The following is a 19,266-nucleotide window of genomic DNA, read 5'->3' on the forward strand; positions in this document are numbered from 1 at the left end:
GTTTAGCAGCCTTTGCTGTTTTGCTAGCTTTGAACGCTGAGGAGACGGAGCAAATTAAAAAGAGTAGAATGTGGAGCCGAAAATGGTTACTGCGTAGAAATACGGGTCAAGATATCTTAACAATGCTGTTTGTATAGCATATAAACATGTTTCTTCTCTGTACGCCTCAATTAAAGTTCTGACTTGATCTTTGGTCCAACCGTAGGAATTCATAATCAAAATTTTCGACTTGCTCTCTTTAAGGGGAGAGGATGGTATTTTTCAAAACTTTTTTCCTATTTGGTGTAAATTATTAATTTTTTGTATGTAGAGAGCTCATAGCTCTGGTAACTCAACTAAATAAAAATATTTTGAAAAAAAAAAAAAGAATTATTTGGGGTCCCAAATTTGAAAAAAAATATACCCAATGCAGGATTGTACTAAAACCGATATATCTAAACCGTTTTTAAAGATAGATTCAAACAGTTTTTGCAATGTATTTGCAAAAGTATGTTCTACAAACTATATGTAACAGAATTTTGATATTAGTCCCTACGTTGGTAAAATAAACAATTAAAATTTAATAACAATTTTCTGATTTCCTTTCTTGCAAACAAACGGACGTATTTTTAAAATTAAATCAATTAACAAAATTCTGTTACAGAGAAAAGTTTCCTAATAGCCTAAAGAATGTGTGTTCTAAATATCATGCATGTATCTTTAATAGTTCAGAAATTATATTCATTTTGTCTGGCAATGTAGCAAAAAAAAAAATGAAGTTACTGGAAACCAATAAAACCGGGCGTGTGATATAAAAATCCATAGCGCAGGAAGTTTAAAAATGACGTCTCAACATCCAATAAGGGCACAAATACCCACAAAATGTTATGCAATGTATTCCACACATATGAAAGGGTATTTTGAAGAAAAAAAAACAATTTTTTGAAAATTTAATTTACCGAAAACAACAATAAAAGTGGGCGAGTGATTTAAAAATCCATAATGCAGGAAGTTTAAAAATGGCGATCCACACATATCACAGAGTATTTTAAAGAATTTTTTTTTTAATTTAGTAATTTTTCATCAAAAATACCATCCTCTCCCCTTAAAATAGTAGCTTATGCAACCTTCCCGAGGTTGATCCACACTGTTGTTTTCTCGCTTCCAAGGTCCCAGAACAGTATAGATAACACTCATGATAAACAAGAAACTAACCATTAGGGGAAAACAACTAAAATTCTACATTAACAATAGTAAATGTTGCAACAAAGCAATTAAACAAGAAGTTTAAAACAACTGAAGTTCTATATTTCATTATTCTATCCTTAGAAACTAAGAAATACATAAAAAAAAAATAGTTGGAAAAACAACTATTTTGGTGACACTGAACCAGCACAGACGCACACAGGAAAAATAGCAAGAAACCTACCCTCGAAATCCAGCAAGCTAGCCATCCACGGAGCCACCAGAGCGCATTATTTAAACGGTGAGTGACCACGCAGGCGACCCATCCGCGCAGCCACCTTGGAATCCATCACAGAAACACGCACCGTCTGAACCGGGCTTAACTTAAGAAGGCTCTGGCAGGCAGGTATTTTCACGACACGATAAAAGTCACCCTCGGCTCCCTTTATTGAGCATGCGCTATCGGTGAAGAAATTCCGCTTCCGGTGTGACGCTGAGCCCCGTTGTAAGCATAAAAATGTTTTATTTACCGCAGTAATTGTGAACTGGATTTCTTTTACTTTCATTCGAGATTGATGGATTAGTTTTCAAACTTCTGTAATAATGCCTGTGGTATGCAAACATTGCAGTACCATATTTAGTAAACAGTCGAATTTAAACAGACATTTAAGACATGTACATAAAATAGAGCACGTGAACATGATATCGTATCAGTAATATTATATCTTTCTCTTGTAAAATTTCTAGTTTTGGAATTACAAGGTTTTGATCGCCACCCGACGATGAGCCATTAGTTTCACTGTCATTAATAAAACCCAATTTATCATTGTATTCCCGTTCACTGCACTTTCAGTGGGGACAATTTTCTTTATTTATCATTTATTCATTATCAGTAGTTATATAGCCGTTGCTAATCAATTAACGAGCACACACCTACGACGACGATCATAACAAAAAAAAATCAACCTAAAAACGAGTGTTGATAATGGTTAGTTTTAAATTTTGGGTAATTAAGTAGTAATCATCAGCCAGGCCATCTTCCCGTAATAGAGATCCAGGATAGATACATCACCAAGTATATACATATATTTTAATAATTGTGTAGAAACAAACCATCGACAGGTCATATTGGCCAGGCCATCATCTTACTACAACAGAGATCCAAGGTGTAAAGTGGATACTAGATGACAAGTTAATCATATACAAACGAAATTTAATAAAAGAAAATACATATGATAACGAAGGTGCCCTGGACCTCTATTGCGGGAATATGGAGGCCTGGCCGATTATTACTACATAATTACCATACACTGTTAATTAACTGTTAGCTCTGTGTTATTTCCGCTTGGTAAGACTTAGGACCATTACTGTTCGATCCCAATAGTTCATAGATTTGAACTGAACTACAAAAATGTGGATCATGGATAGAGAAGTGGAGTCACTCTGTTGCATGTGTGAAGATTCACCGATCTCAAATTCAGGAAAGATAGCGGCATTGTGAATTGCTTTACTAACATGTTCGACAGCTGACCTCCTCTATCAGTGATTTAGATGGATAAAAACATCTAGGGCCTACAGGAACTCATAAAGTTAGTGGTATGTTTCCTAATTTACCATGATATTTAAAATACTATTGTTCTAAGGGTGTCCCGATTTGTTCTTTTGGATGGTTCCTTGTCCATTTTGTTACTCAACTGTGGAATAATAAATAATAATGAATATAGGTCTATACCGGTAATAATAAAAATATATATATATCTTCTTTTTTCCGAGATGTTCCAGTCGAACCAAACCACTACTCTCTATAGAGTTCAAATAATAATCTTTGGCCTATAACCTACTTCATCTTTCAAACAAATTAATTCAATTTTTGGCTAAACCATAGACAAATAAATAGAAAGACCCCCAACTCAATGCATTACCTTCGACACGCTATTGACGCGACGTCGAGACACTTGGCGGCAAAACATCGGAACTACATCTCGTTACACATAGTGGCAGAATGCGGAACTACATCCCTTGCTACACGGCCCGATCGGTATTACAGGTATCCGTTATGCCAACATTAGAGCATGATCGGTACTGCAGATACCTATTATACCAACACATACTGGTATTTTTCATATCGCCAAAGGAGTGTGTAATGGTTTATCAGTTTAAATAACATGTTTAACCACAAAATTTATATCACATTTTTGTTTTAACATGTGAATATAAATATAATGGTTGAACATGAAACTGAAAACCATTAACACACTCCCTCTTTTAACACCGTCATTTAACACTTTTATTAAATTGATTTATCAAATTTGACTAATAAAAGTTTTTGCATCTTCTAGATCAAATATGTAATTGAGATACAGGATGCGAATAGGATAGGATACTTCTCTCCAAAACACTTAAGCACTATTTTTAAATAATGTTATGTATCATGTATTGGAAGATGAAAACAAAGATTGACTTTGGAATATTGACTTCGAAGTTATTATTGGTCAGTTATATAATTCGCTCTTAATTTTATTATGTCAAACATTAGCTTGAATATAGTCATAAGATGTTTTGCTGTGACATAGTACAACGCACATTCATAAACATTTATAAAACACCACTTTATTTGTTTTACACCGTCAGAGCTGAACATCTATTTCTAAAAGTAACTGCCATTAGTTTAATATATGGATATTAAAAATCTAAGTAATCAATAATCACCACTGATAAAGAATACAAAGAAAACTATTTGTCTACAACAGACATAAAATTAACTTAGACTTTTAATAAAAACACCATTAAGAAATAAAAGTAAAAAAATTATTTTTCATTCTCTGATGTATAGTTGATTCAAAACACTGAACATATTAGAAAAAATGCAATACAATTTATTAGAGATAAGTCTATACTTCGCAACATTTCCTAATTTTGAGCTTTGATACTGAATGTTTGATTTGGTTGTGGCCCCATTGCTCAAAATATGTTGTTGTATTCTAATGCCAGGGGTTTGACAAAGTCATTTGACCTCTTGCACTCCAATATTTTTGGAATATATCAGTCTCCTAACTGTCCATTGTGCTACTCAAACTAAGAAATGGATTCGGAACACCTCAAAATCTGTGCTTCAGTGGCTGACCATGACAATAATTTTGAAAAATACTGGAGTGCAAGAGGTCAAATGACTTTATTGTGAAATGCCTGGCATTAGAAAACATCAACATATTTACTCTGGTCATGATAATATCTTTGAAAAATATTGGAGTGCAAGAGGTCAAATGACTTTATTGTCAAACACGTGACATTAGAAAACAACAACATATTTACTCTCTAAAAATTCTAAATAATGCACCAAAATCTCACCAGTTTCAGAAGCTGCAGATTCGTATCGCTGCCACTGGACTCCGTCCTATGCCCTATAGATGAGACAACTGAAATGCTCATTGTACTAGTAATTATTATTTGTATTTATATTACTATGTAATGTTAACTTAGAGTCTTAAAGATCGTTAGATTTATCATTGCCCTATATATTACAAAAATTATATTGCTCATAATGTAGAAGTCAAGTACTCTACTTTTTTTTCAGATGAATGAATGAATTCCCCTTATTTTCCTTCAATTAACTGAAGAAATCAACACATTAAACGAATGAGATAACAATGATGATGATGATAATAATAATAATAATAATAATAATAATAATAATAATAATAATAATAATAATAATTCATTCTAGTACCGAGGTCATGGAAAGCATGGGGCTCTACCTCCATGCCCCCCAAATGCCTTCTTGGCATGTTACGGGGATACCTTTACTTTTTACCTTTAATAATAATAATAATAATAATAATAATAATAATAATAATGAAGTCCATTACCATACCCTTGTCAACAAAATTAAACACAATTTTGTTAAAAGATAAAGACAATGAATGAATCACTCAATGAAAGAGAATACAGGTTCAAATTGATGCCACAGTGAAGTGCAATGAATGAAGCAATTATGTTAGGTGGTGAAAAAGGTTAATGTAAGTAGGCTGGTGATGAAGTGGGTCGTAGTTCTTGAGTGGGATACCAAGCATCCCTTGATGGAATGGCCCCTCTTAGTAAGTTACATCTGAAGTCACCGTTATACTGATTACTGCGAAAATGGCTTGCACATATATAGGCCCTTCTGTAAGGATGAGGATTTTCTGCCACAGCTGCCCACATGTGGTACCTGTTACAATCAAAATTCTATTATTATCTTAAAAAAAAAATACACAAACCAGGGTTGGTATTAATTTAAATTAATGATTTAATCATGATGTAAATAAAATAATTTTCATTTTATTTACATCAAATAATTGTTACTACTTAAATCATAGATTAAAATTATATGCACCTAACATGATTAAGATGAGAAATTAACTTCCTGAAAAAAAATATATAAACGTTTTTACATATGACTGTTCTGCTGCTTCTTAAAACTATTAGCAATATATATGAGTAGCAAACTTGCATCTCTGCAATGAACAAAATATTTTCTATGGTGAAATATATTTTTCTTCCTATGAATTCATATAAAATTTCACCACAGAAAAATCTTTGTTTATTACAGACATATAATTCTAGAATTTTCTGAAGAAATGGACAGGTTTTGAAAGTTTGCTTCTCATATGTCTTTTCCCAACTCCTAATTAAGGAGCAACAGAACACATGGTACAGGTAGTCAAGTAGAGTTTACTTTCGGAATCACCACCTAATTAAAGCACAGTATGATGCTGAGGATTGAAATGAATAGTTGTAGCTCATAACAATATTCAAAGCAAAAGTTGCACAATGCCAAATGGACTACGTATTTATTCTGAAAACACACAATGCTAAGCTCTTCTGATAAATTTATTTGTAAATATTAATCTCCCTAAATAGTTGAATTCTTTTCTAATGAATAACAAACTGAGCATAATATCTTGCCTAAGTCTAAGGTAATTATTATTATCATTAAATGCAGGTTATTAGTGCTGTAACTCTTTATGTATTAATAATGAGGCCTATGTGTAAACATAGTAAATTATTTTTGAAGCGATGTTGTTAATTACTTAAAATAACACATTAACAAAATACACAATTATGTAGGAACTAATGCACAAATTAAGTTTAAATGAATTACAAAAGAAGGCAAAAACTCATTTTAATAAAAAGAAATATGAATTTGACAAATAATTCTCACTTAAATTTAAAAATCACTACAGTTTACCAACCCTGACTATTTACTGATGATATATAAGGATATCTTTGCATTGAGCTTATGCCAATGCCATTGCTTACCTTTTAAGCTGTGCTGCATTACTTGGCACAGGAAACAGGAATAACCAGGTCTTCTCATTACTATCCGATTTCTGACAGTACACTGCAGCACATTCACAGTGTAAAACTCCGCCATTTGTCTTTCTATTAACTGAAACAAACCAGCAGTAGCCTAGTATCATATAATGCATTAATAACACTACATTTCATAGAACAATTGAAGGATTGCAGTATAATCAACGTTTGTGAAATATTCCTGGAAGAATTCTATCCACGAGTCTATAAAAATAATAAATATCTCCGGCAATTTAACTCTTTTTATTTTATCAAAATTATTCCAGTAAAGGTACTACTGTTAACTGTAAAGTCAAATTTCTAAAATATATCTTTTCGGGAAGAACACTTCTTTACTATTGCGTTGCCAAGCTAAGGTACCCCGCCATCCTTTGGTAACGCAACTGTAAAGAATTACACCGGGAACAACATATTTAGTCATATCAGATTCTGTCCCAAGAATTTTAAGATGTCTGACCAACTTAACTTAGCTATATACAAAAATAAGATGTTCGTTCATACCCAGAGTGTATATTAACTCTGTTAGCTTACCTTTAAAGCTCTTGGCGTAATTGCAGTTAGGCCTAATACACTGTTGTAATTCAACACAGAAGTCAGTTCATCATGTGGTAGTGGTAGTAGGAAGGTAATCGCGTTCTGAAGTTTATCCCTGAAAACAATTACAGATCTCAGTTTAATAAACGTTAAAGATATGATGGAAGAATTCAGTTTAAATGAGAAAACATGACGGTGCAGTTTAGCTGCATCTACACGGTTCAGTTTTTCATGCTCGTACGCACGCAGTCTGGGAAGAATATTGAAAGAATCAAGTTTAAAGCGCATGTTGAATTAAGATACATTAAGATTTTCTATTTACAAGGTACGCCATATTAATATTAAAATACCAAAATACCATGTGATGGAGTGTAAAAACCGATTATAGTTTCACTGACCAAGTTCTGCAGCAGCGAAAGCTAAAATAATATATTATCCTGCACATTGTGTGCACTTCCGTTATTATTAAATACCAATCTTGCAGGCATTGCTTGAATGTGTGAAGTTGAAGGAAAAGTTGAACCGTGTAGATGTAATCTCAAACATATTTCTTTCTTACCTTTAACGTTGCGAATTATTTCTTGTTGCAGGAAAGCACCAGTAACTTCTCAATTAACTCGATCTGTTCAAATTTCTTCCTTAAGCAGCCATGTTCGTCCATTCCATAATTTATACAAGATTTAAACAGAATAGGAATGCCAACATCCAACAATTGATCAACTGAACAAATGAGGTTAATAGGTCATACACAGTACACTAATATGGCTACTTTGTCCTCTAATGAAAATGCAAATTAGCTATATAGTAATAGTAATAATAATCCGAATATTATAAAACTGACACATTCTGTAAATAATGGCTATTAATAATATCTGTTTAAAACTGTCATATTGGCAAAACTTATACCAAAGAACTTTCGAAACCAAAAAGTTTTGTACTGCTAATTTTACAAACTCTGTGATCGAAATACAGCCAGCGCTGTCCTGACCACATGCGGCAAACTATGGAACGTCTATGAGCATCCAACATCTATCATTTGAGTTAAACCCCCCTGGCTAAACTAGTGCTGAAGTAGTTCCCCGCTTATATACATGTTGCATATACGAATCTGTGACAGGTTAGATTTGGTTAGTTTAGGGTTTTGTTACGTCATGCATATATTTGTCTATGATGCATATACGATCAACTGTATCTACATAAAAAGAAACCCTTATAAATTCAACAATTTTCACTTCCGAAATCACCAGAACTACTTCAGCGCTAGTTTCGCCGCTTTATTTACATAGGAATATCTCTTCGAATTGTTAACAAGGTTGAGATCACTCTTAATTTTACTGGATGTGATGCCCCTGGTTTTATAAATTTGGACACAAAGTGTCTTGCAGCCCCTCTAAAGTTGGCACCTACGTTTGGTGATATTTATTTGCATATCACGAGATTCGTAAGTTGGTTTACAGTTGAAATATCCAGAACTACCTCAGCGCTAGTTCTTGCCGCCCCTCTGAAGTTGTAGATGGAATATTGTGTTAGCAAGTTTAATATCAATACTACTAACAGAAATTAAGGTTAAACGAGCGTTGAGCGGATTCTGCCGATTTTGGAATAGACACCGACGCACTTAGGTTAGGTTAGGTTAGTTTAGGCTTTTATTATCCCGTCAAGATGAAGGTGAAAGCGATTGAGTGTGATTTTTTGTTTTCTATGTTGGCATTTCAAGTACGTCGGTGTCTATTCCAAAATCGGCGGAATCCGCTCAACGCTCGAAATTAACTCTTAATACATATAGCCTATCAAGACTTATGAGGAAATATTCTGGAATACAATTATACGAAAATAACGTTTGACTTGGATAACAGGAGCTGGAGTAATAATTGTGAAATCTATCAATGCACTATTATTATAATTACGTAACTTGTATCACCGAAATGTAAATAATATATGATCGTGACGAAGGTGAATCTAGAATGCGGTGAATAAAACAATTTTTATGCTTACAACGAGGCCCAGCATCACATCGGAAGCGGAAATACTACACCGATGGCGCATGCGCAAAAAGAGAGCCGAGGGTGACTTTTATCGTCTCGTGGTATTTTCGGTGCAATCCAGAGGGCGTCGAGCAAAAACAATTGAAATAAGTTTTGCCAACTGTATTTCGTCTCTTTCCAACTGTTAAGATTACATCGTGAGTTGATTGGCAACTCTTATTGATAATCAGTAGTAGTTAACAGGTACTTGTAACAATATCAAGGGAGAAGCGTGCTTTTTTTTTAATAGGAACATTGCCACAAAGGAAATTATTTAACTTTTCATATAATTATAACTACGTGTAAGTGACATGGCTACGGAAATCATGAAGTCCTTCGGGGCTCTGCAAGCAGAACTCGAGAAAGCTAAGGATAACCTTAAAGGAGTGGATGAACACATTAAAAAACTCATAGGAAGGGATCCCAGTGAAGGACAACAGCGGTAAGTTGTCTAATATTTCACTAATTTTTTTCTGTTTTACTGAGTTGTATGAACATTGAAAAGGGTAAGTATAGAAAAGCCGGGAAAAACGAGCGTTGAGGTAGTTACGGTGATTTTGATAGTGAAAATGATCGAATTTGTAAGGGATTTCTTGCGGAGATGAATTTCCAAGTTAAGGATTTTATATGGAAAAATTTCGAGAAAAGGAAATTGTTCGGAAATGTAAGTTACGTGTGAAATGACAGCTGCGTGGTAATGGAAATGCAAACGTTGTGATTTGTAGTGAAGGAAAGGAACGTAGGGACATAAAACATACGATACGATGTAATGTGAAGAACGTAAAACTTGTGTTATCCATTCACTAACCACTGGAATACAGTGAATCACAACAAATAATAAAATAGACACACAATTCCTTTATTGGGTCATTCCACGATTTCGCGACATTTTACTATTTTATCTTTCTGCAATGGTAACGTGTTACATAGGCTATATCAGTCATTCCACGAAAAGTGGGAATTGTAGTTAAAAATATAAAATTTAGAAAGAAGTATTATTTCATACTACAAATAGTTTAAAACACATTAAATTTTAAGGTTCCACCTTGATTTCCTCAATTTTATAGAGGTAAAAGAAGTTTTAGGCATCTTTCTTGTAGGTACTTTTCATGTACCCAACACCGATTCCAAAATATGTGGGTTGGGCAGCCTATAGCATTCAATCTTATCAGCTGATATCAGCCATTTTTGTTTTAAAGCATGGCATAAACATTGTAGTTTCTTGAACTGATTGTTACATTTTCAAGGTATGTACCAAATTATATTTAAATCTTATTTGAAATTCAGTTAACCAATGTAGCATCCGTTACATGAAAGTTGTCTTTTTTTACTATAACATTGTAAGTATTATTAGAAACAAAACCACAGCTCATGAAAGTAATTATACAGTTCCAACATTGCCTTTACATATATTTTTGCATTTCTAAAGTGAATTAAAAACATAATGGACTGTAACGGATTCTACACTGTAACGGATTCTACATGACAACCTGTTTTCTTTTTTTACGATTTTAGGCCTAATTTTCTACAGAATCATGGCAGATCACAGTAAATACAATAATCGTATGGCTAAGCTGAAATTTAGGGCTAAGAAGAAAGAAGATAAAAAAAATGGACTGAATATCTGAAGAAAGATCGAGATAGAAATATTGGTGGATTAAACCAATTTTCAATCCGAAAAATTTTTGACATATTCTTCAATTAATCATATAGGGTGAATATTAGTACTATAAATATTGGAGAAAATATATTATTCATTTACTTTCTAATCTATTCAATACTAACTTTAACAATCATTACAATCGTTAGATCACATCAAATTTAATTTATTAATCAAACATTTTTAATAGGGAATGAAATATCCACAGTAAAAGTCCTAATATTCACCACTTTATTGTCATTAGGGGGATTAAAGTAAAAGGGACCAATTAAAGGTAAGGCGTCAGTCAGATAGAATATTGGATAATATGCTAAAACGGGCAAAGAGAGAAGCAATGAGGAAATATAGAAAAAAGAAAGCAGAAGAAAATAAGACAATAGATGGGTCAAAACCAGAAAAGGCTTTTGGGTCTTACCAGTGTACCAGCACTTTAAGAAAAGCTGTAAAAAAAGTACAAAATGTACCGTACTCAGTCCTACCACTGAGTCCTTCAAAGAAAAGGGCATGCTGTGTATGGCTCCCAAATGAGGAAGTGATATGTTGTGGTGAGATATTGCCAACTCCTGATTTCAAGACTCAAGGACATAGAGCAATGCACGAGTTTCACAAAGACGTTAATGTTAATGAGAAATAAACTTGTAAATATTATTGAGACTGTAAATATAAATTAAAGCTATTTTTAGTGTATGGTATAAGTTTATAACAAATTTAAGTGATAAGTACTTTTTTTTTTTCGGAGAAATTGTAGAAATATTCCCAACATTTGATTTCAGGACTCAACAGCACAGCTTAAATGTAAGAGTTTCTCAACGATGTTAATGTTATAATGAGAAGTAACCTTGAAAGTATTAATGAGACTAAAAACAGCTAATAATTCTTTGTACACAAAAATAAAACTCTTTTTAGTGTATGCTATATCTAACCAACAGTATTACATCGTTTTCCTATACATTTTTCCTTTAAACTTTATAATTTAATTTATTGTCAGAGTTCATTTATTTAATTTCAAATAGTAAATATTAAATTACTACACTTCAAAAATTAATTTTTTACTATCTTATACTTCATAAAAGATCCATAGCTACATATCAAAGTGACTTGTAGAATCCGTTACAATTGAATGTAGAATCCGTTACACTGTATAAAATTCATTAATAAATTACCTTTTTATCATTTCTAAAAAATTCTTGTAAAGAAATGAAGTGCAATTCTTAATATATAAACAAGAAAGAGATGAATTTGCTAACCTGATCCTAGAACCTGAACTTTCAGTGAGAATAATGGTAAGTCATGAATTTAACAGAGAGGCGGTAGCATCCGTTACAGCAGCTAAAAACAGTCAGTCTCCTTTATAACTAAGAACTGTAAAACAAAATTTTTCAGAATGAATGTTTGGCTTCCATATAATCAGAGAATTATAAAATATTTCGTAAAACTGAATTATTTTTTAGAAGAAAAGGGATTTAACGTGTGAACATGTAGAATCCGTTACAAATGGATTGGCTGATATAGTTTTAAAGCTAAATTATTGAAGAATCTCAATTTGACAACCTTGATTTATTTTAGATTGCCATTTTCATGTTAATCAGCAATGAAACACGTGAACTACGAAAGGAAGAAATAGTATAACATTTTTATGTCATTTTATGCCATGAAAGGGGGGGGGAGTTAAACATTATATAGTTATATTGTCATTTTAAATTTGTCATATACTAGTAGAGATATTGAGAGCATAAACGCATATTTTAAACGTTGGTAATCCACGTGACGCTTTTTAAAGTAGTGGCAATTGATGTTACATTTGTCACGAAAAACTGAAATGTTTGACATTTTCGAAAAAGTTAAAGTGAAATTGTAAAATATCTATAAAAGTTTGACCAATAACAGAAAGAACAACTTCGTTAATAAAACTTGTTTCAATGTTTGGCATTAATCCTACTAAAATGCCGTGACTAACGTAACCTCAGATGCGTTGTTAATCTTTCGAATAGTCCTATAGACCTAAATTATACAGGTATTTGAATTGAAAATATAATAGGTCTATTGGTCAATTCCACTGTGACGGGTGTTACTTTCAGAAAGAGATTCTTCGAAATTTAATTGGAATACAATAATTAATAAAATATTTTTACTAGTTCTTTTATACTCCAATGAATCTCCACTTCTTGCTTGTCAGACACAACTAATTATTTTTTTTGTAACCATTATTTGTCAGGTGATATAAGTGAAATAAACAATGTGACGGGGGTAACATAAAAAGACATGCATAAATTAATGATACAGTTTAACTGATAACTCTGTGAAGTTCACAGTTTGAATTAATTGTGTTACCTATTTTCAGTGAGAGGAAAGTTCGAGGAATCGAGTGATATAATGGATGTAATTAAAATATTAAGTCCTACACTTACAATTTAATTAACCTTATGTGATGGGTGTTACTTAATAATGTGACGGGTGTTACTTGTCTGAAGAAATTTCACATTTGGTTTTTTTTTTTGGTTCAAATCATAGAACATACATTTTCTGTAGTTCACTACATAGACTTAAGAGTACTGGTAGCCTAATATCAATGGTAGACATATGTTTTCAGAGTGTGCAATTTTTTTTAAGTTAACTTTCACTTAGTAAATTACAGATATGATGTTTACAGCTTCAAAATTGTACTTCTGACGCTCTAAAGTAAATTAATACAAATATTTAATAGAAACAATAAAAAATACAGCCATAAAATCAAAATAGTGTGACTAGAAGTACAGATTCGCTTTTGATATTAAACTGTTGTTCCTAACATAAATTTACTTTTTAGTACCTATATATGCTCACTTCAACAAATGCTAAATATAAATTTATATTTCTCACAATGGAATTTAATAAATTTTACTAAAACTGTAATTACAAAACAAAATACATCAACTTAAGCAGCATCATACTCAGAGCTGTCTCAATTTTTGCTATTTGGACAGCTTTTCCTAGTGACTGGAATGTTGTTTCACTGAAAACACTAGTGTTTATTAATGCAGCTTTTCTTGCCCTTTAGTTTTAAACTTTCAGTTTTGTTTTCTTACTGTGAGCAGTAAATTCTTTTCTTGATAGCTTCTTTGTTCTCCTAAGCTTGTCCCTCTCTTTCTCCTTCTGCAAATAGTCTTCATATCTGTGTTGTTTGGGTAAAGGGAGATGTCATAAAATGAGCTTGGTGATAAGTGAAATTTAAACTTGGAACTCTTACTGAAAATACTTTTCTACACAAAACACAACAACTGCTAGTATTATTTTCATTTTTGCACACTAACGTGTATAATTTAACTTGTGTGTTCATCTGGGGAACAAAATTCCATCTGCACAAAAAATTACTTATTCCCCTTTACTCGAACACCACAGAATTTTATCTTTATTTAATTTTCTTCGCCTAGGGCATTCAGGTTGCCTCTCAGCTGCTGATTTCCCCATTCTGCAAATAAATATATACGGTATCCAGCTATCTCAAAACGTTAAAATAAATAATTGCATGGTTAACATGCAGCTTTGTTTATCCTAAAAATGCAGCAGCTCAATCTACATTTATTTTTAGGTTATGCTGGTGGTTAATATCTTCAGTAATTCATTCCTTGTTAAGTAAGCAAGAAATAATGTTATAGAATAGAAAAGTACTATGATTAACTAAAATAGAACATAAGTACATTTACGTTTGTAGCCTATAATTTTTTATGTAAATCAGAACTTTCGACCAAACACTCAGCTTAATGTAAATTTGGTGGGAAATCTTTCAGACAAGTAAGATTTTGGAGGAAACAGGTATTGACGACTGTTGATAACTTAAACTTCAGATTTACCAACATTTGAAACCTATTTAATAATGTGTTGTGGGAACTACCTGCAATAAATCAAAATATAGAATTCCTGTGTTCTCCGTGCTCTAATTTTGTAACACCCGTCACATTAAAACACTTGTTATTTTTAGTTTAAAAAAAATTTAAAAAATACTGTACTTTTGGCATCATATTTCGACTTTTCTTTCAAAAATTGGTGCCTTCAGGACAAAAACTGAGAGCAAGAGAGTATGGTAACTTTAAGCATATTCTGTGACGGGTGTTACATAAAAACACTTATTTTAAAAATAGCAAATATTTAAACTCACTGACATTCATAAAAGTAAATTGACACTGATTTTAAAGTCTTTTCTTTCTGTTAATAGAATTACAACAGAGAACAGCCTTGTTTATTAATTTTAAGTTATGGTTTGGCAACAAACTACCAAAGTAAATTTGACAGATCAAAAGTACACACTAAAAATATTCACTTCGGATGTATGTAAAACAAAGATGAATTAAATAAATCGAACTTTTCTGTTAATTTCTGAAAATATGATCTTTCCTGAAGAAAATTATATAAAGAACATATATTGAACACGAAATTTAATTTTTAACTTCAATGTCCAACCTATCATTGAATTGACCTATTATTAAAAAGTAATAATAGTAATTAATGTTGAGCGGTAGTTAACTGTACAATGTAGGTCTAAATGTTACGTTGGTAGCGCTAAATGAATATAAAATAAGGACAGTAGGCCTAATTACAGTAATAGAAATCATAACTAAAAGAAAACCTTGTTTAAATGAGTCTACATTTAAGTCAGTGTAAGTCTTTACAGTTTCGTTACAAAAGGAAAGTGGGTAACTGTCCATATCCACCTACCGACCAAAATGCATATAGATCTATGCAAGACTTACCAAAACCTCAACTAACCACCATAACCTGTCACCGATACCCGACCTTACAGAAACTAGCTTTCCATTTATCTGTAGCCTACCTACCAAAAAGCTTACATGCAAGGTATGCGATCTCGTCTGTCTGCTTGTCACCACTTTCACAGCAACTTTCCACCCTTATTCTTCAGTGCGAAATTGGCGTTGCTGTTCAATTTGTCTTTATTTACGGTACATGTAACTCGACTAAATGCAAGGTAAATATATGCTACCTTTCTTTGGTAATGGAATTTAAAAAAAATACCAAAATCAGTAAAATGTCTTAAAGAATCTACCACTAAGAAAAAAAGACGCTGCATTGTTTTCTTGGATATCTTCAAGGCTTACTATAATGTATGTCAACACCTGAAAAGGTGTATGGCACGGACTGATATGTCAAATAACTTAAGGCAGTTGATTATTAATCTCATCCAGGATAACAGTATAACTGTAGAAAGTGGGATTAAAACATGAACTACATAAAGGTGTTGCTCAGGGCTCGCCTCTTTCTCCTACATTATTTAACAGCAATTGATGACATCATTAAGGACTTAACAGATACTGAGATTGAAGAATTATACGGCTTTGAACTTTGCCCTGAAGTTAAGAATGTATTGGCTATGGCATTTGATGACGATATTGCCATAGTTGCGAAGAATGAATCATCTGCTCAGTCACAGATATGGCCGTCATTAGCTTGTCCACAATAGGTTTGATTGTAAATTCAGTAAAGTGTAATGTCATCATCAAGAATGGTCAGCTGAGTGAAACCTTTGGTATCCGATTGGGGAACAAATTTTTACAACACGCATTAAGGCAGGTGATACGGTACCATCAAGTACCTTGGTGTAAGCTTTTCTGATGAAATCCAACTTGATATGAAGAAAATCATAAATAGGCTAATTTAGAGAAAGATTTAAATTTGCTAACACTGTCCAACTAACTCAAAGCAGATTAAAAATTAAACACAATTTGTATGGCCAGGCCTAGTCTATTCTCTTCAAAGTACATCTTTAAACAAAATCCCCTTCTCTTTCCTAAATGATGTTGATAAGATGTTAAGAACAGCAGTAAAAGAAATAATTGGCTTACCTCATAACTGCCCTAATGACATGGTATATACATCAAGGAATCATCGAGGGTTAGGACTGGTTAGAGCTGAATGGGAAGCTTACAGCGAGCATTTTAATATAGCTACAAAATTAATGAGAGTACAAGATGAACATTTGCACTTATGTAGGAATTTTCAAGAAGAGAAAAAAGAAGTGCTATCTCATTTAAGTATTACGTGCGATGAGATCTTGTCCAAATCTGGTTGTTGGCTTTGTAAGAAAATGCAGATAAATTCCTATGAGGCATGGTGTAGATTATCTCACAAGGGGAAAGGAGTCGAAGTTTACAACGACTGTCCCAAAACAAATAAGTGGGTGAGTAACAGGAAAAATCTCTCGTGTTCCAAGTGGACAAATGCTCTTAAAATATCCTGTAATGTATCACAAGTTCTTTCTGTTCCTGGGAGGAGTCAGCAAATAACGCTTTGCCACCAGCCTGGCTGTAAAGTCATAGAGATCCTTGGCCATGTAGTAGGGTTTTGCCCAAAAGGAGAACTCCTTCGTAACACCTGTCACCACCGTGTGTAGTCCTATGGAAAGCTAAATGGGAGGTGTATGAAGAAGTGCATTGCGTTTCTACTGATGGCAGACACCAATGAGCTGATATTGTAGCGATCAACAGGAAGAGAGAAGGAGGCCTTATTCTGGATCCCACCATGAGAATGGAGCAGCACATACAGCAGACAACACAAGTGAGCGATGAAAAGGAGGCAATTTATCGTCCATGCATCCCTCACTTCAGTGAGAGTTCTAATATATATACACATGCATGGGAGGTAAAGGGTCGTCTTTTTGGAGCTCGGGGAATTTGTTTTAAATATAATAATAATTAATTTGAAATCTCTAGGTACTTATAGTGCAGCATGATATAGAAAGTATTTGTCTACAAATTGTTAAGGACTCTATACTTATACTAAAACTCATTTGTATTCTATATATTAATATGATTGTATTAAAATGTTATGGCAATTTTTATAGTTGATAATACTAATTTCTGGTAATTTCCTAGAAGGCGGGCAAAATCCAACATGATGATGGAAGAGTGGAACAGAGAAAAATTCTCTCCGGCACCTGGATTTGAACCCGGGTTTTCAGCTCTATCCACTAAGCCACACAGGATTCCCATCCCGATGTTGGATTGAATCCTCTCAGTTTAAGTTCCACCCCTTGGGTTCCCTCTAGTGGCCTACCCTCATGCATTGCGTCATAGATATGACAGTGGCACAATGTCCACACATATGCAGAGGTGCACTTGTTATGAGTGACTAAGTGGCCAGGATCCGACGGAATAAGCGCTGTCTTAAATCACAAAGTGATTATTTTTCGCATATCATATATTAAGATGTACCGAAGTACATATGATATTTCAATGCAGAAATTCTGCGTCATCATATGATGATGGAAGAGTGGAACAGAGAAAAATTCTCTCCGGCACTGACATTTGAACCCTGGTTTTCAACTCTACGTGCTGATGCTCTATCCACTAAGCCACACCAGATTCCCATCTGTTCCACTCTTATTCCGTCGGATCCTGGCCACTTAGTCACACATAACGAGTGCACCTCTGCACATGTGTGGACATTGTGCCAACCAGGTGCCCGTCTTCTATGAAATTACCTAATTTCTAAATTAGTACAGTTTTCTTGTTAATTAAATTAAATTCTTGTATGTTTGTAATTTGGATCTGAATGGTCATCTGGTTTGTCAGGCAGATGTCTCCCTCTCTTTGTGAGAAGTTATTATTACTTATATTATTTTATAAACATAAATATAACTTAACCAACTATTTAATATGAGATCTCACAAAGATCCCTAAAAATTTAGTACTGATTCCTACTTTTTTCATTTTATACCAGAATATTAATTGAATAGACAATTTCATAGTTACGGGTGAGACAGTCTTACAGTAATTAGCTTCATTTATCTTGCTTGAATAACCTTTAAAATATTTGAAAGTGAGAGGAAAACTGTTTCATTCAAATCTTTTACCCTCTATTTAACTAGGTGGCCTGGATTCGAATCCCAGTCGGGGCAAGTTACCTGGTTGAGGTTTTTTCTGGGGTTTTCCCTCAACCCAATACGAGCAAATGCTGGGTAACTTTCGGTACTGGACCCCGGCCTCATTTCACCGGCATTATCACCTTCATTTCATTCAACGCTAAATAACCTATATGTTGATACAGCGTCCTAAAATAACCCAATAAAATAAAATAAAATCTATTTAACTGTGACATAAGTGATGAACTCATATACTGATTTGTAAGTGATAATTATGCTAAGCCAATTTTATTATGGGTGGGACACACTTCTGACCTGTGTTTTTTTTTTTAAATAATATGAACATGTAATAAGTTCTGCTCTGTTTGTGAATATATTCAAGTTTCTTCTTTTTGAGTTTCAACATTAGACCTTTTTGGTTTAAGAAACATTCATGTTTACAAAAGTCGCGTTCATACTATTATGTATTGAACTAACATAAATGTATTTTGTTATCATTATGGGTGGGACATAAAGATTTCTTAAACGTTTCTGTTTGTTATTTATTTTATCACAAAATCAAGATGTAGTTTTAAAATCTTACACTTTTAAATAAATTACACAAAGAATATAGATTAAAAGTAATATGCCATAAATATTGAATATAGGTCTATTAGTTCTGAAACGTCTACACCTGTGGA

General features: G+C 33.1%; 1 protein-coding gene and 1 long non-coding RNA gene across 2 annotated transcripts in view; one reads left to right on the forward strand and one right to left on the reverse strand.

Moving 5' to 3' along the window:
* Positions 1-3,722: 3,722 nt before the first annotated feature.
* Positions 3,723-8,458, reverse strand: LOC138700184 (uncharacterized). Its single transcript, XR_011332292.1, has 4 exons — positions 7,610-8,458; positions 7,048-7,165; positions 6,463-6,592; positions 3,723-5,371 (listed from the first exon to the last, which is right to left on the reverse strand). It is a non-coding gene; the product is annotated as an uncharacterized lncRNA (long non-coding RNA).
* A 694-nt stretch (positions 8,459-9,152) lies between these two features.
* The window catches only part of LOC138700183 (pinin-like), a 98,370-nt gene continuing 88,256 nt past the window's right edge, over positions 9,153-19,266 (forward strand). The window contains exon 1 of the mRNA XM_069826607.1: positions 9,153-9,516. Coding sequence (XP_069682708.1) covers positions 9,386-9,516 — 131 coding nt within the window. The 5' untranslated portion in view covers positions 9,153-9,385. The remainder of the gene's footprint in view (positions 9,517-19,266) is intronic.

The sequence above is a fragment of the Periplaneta americana genome, chromosome 5 (assembly GCF_040183065.1).
Source record: "Periplaneta americana isolate PAMFEO1 chromosome 5, P.americana_PAMFEO1_priV1, whole genome shotgun sequence".
Lineage (NCBI taxonomy): Eukaryota > Metazoa > Arthropoda > Insecta > Blattodea > Blattidae > Periplaneta > Periplaneta americana.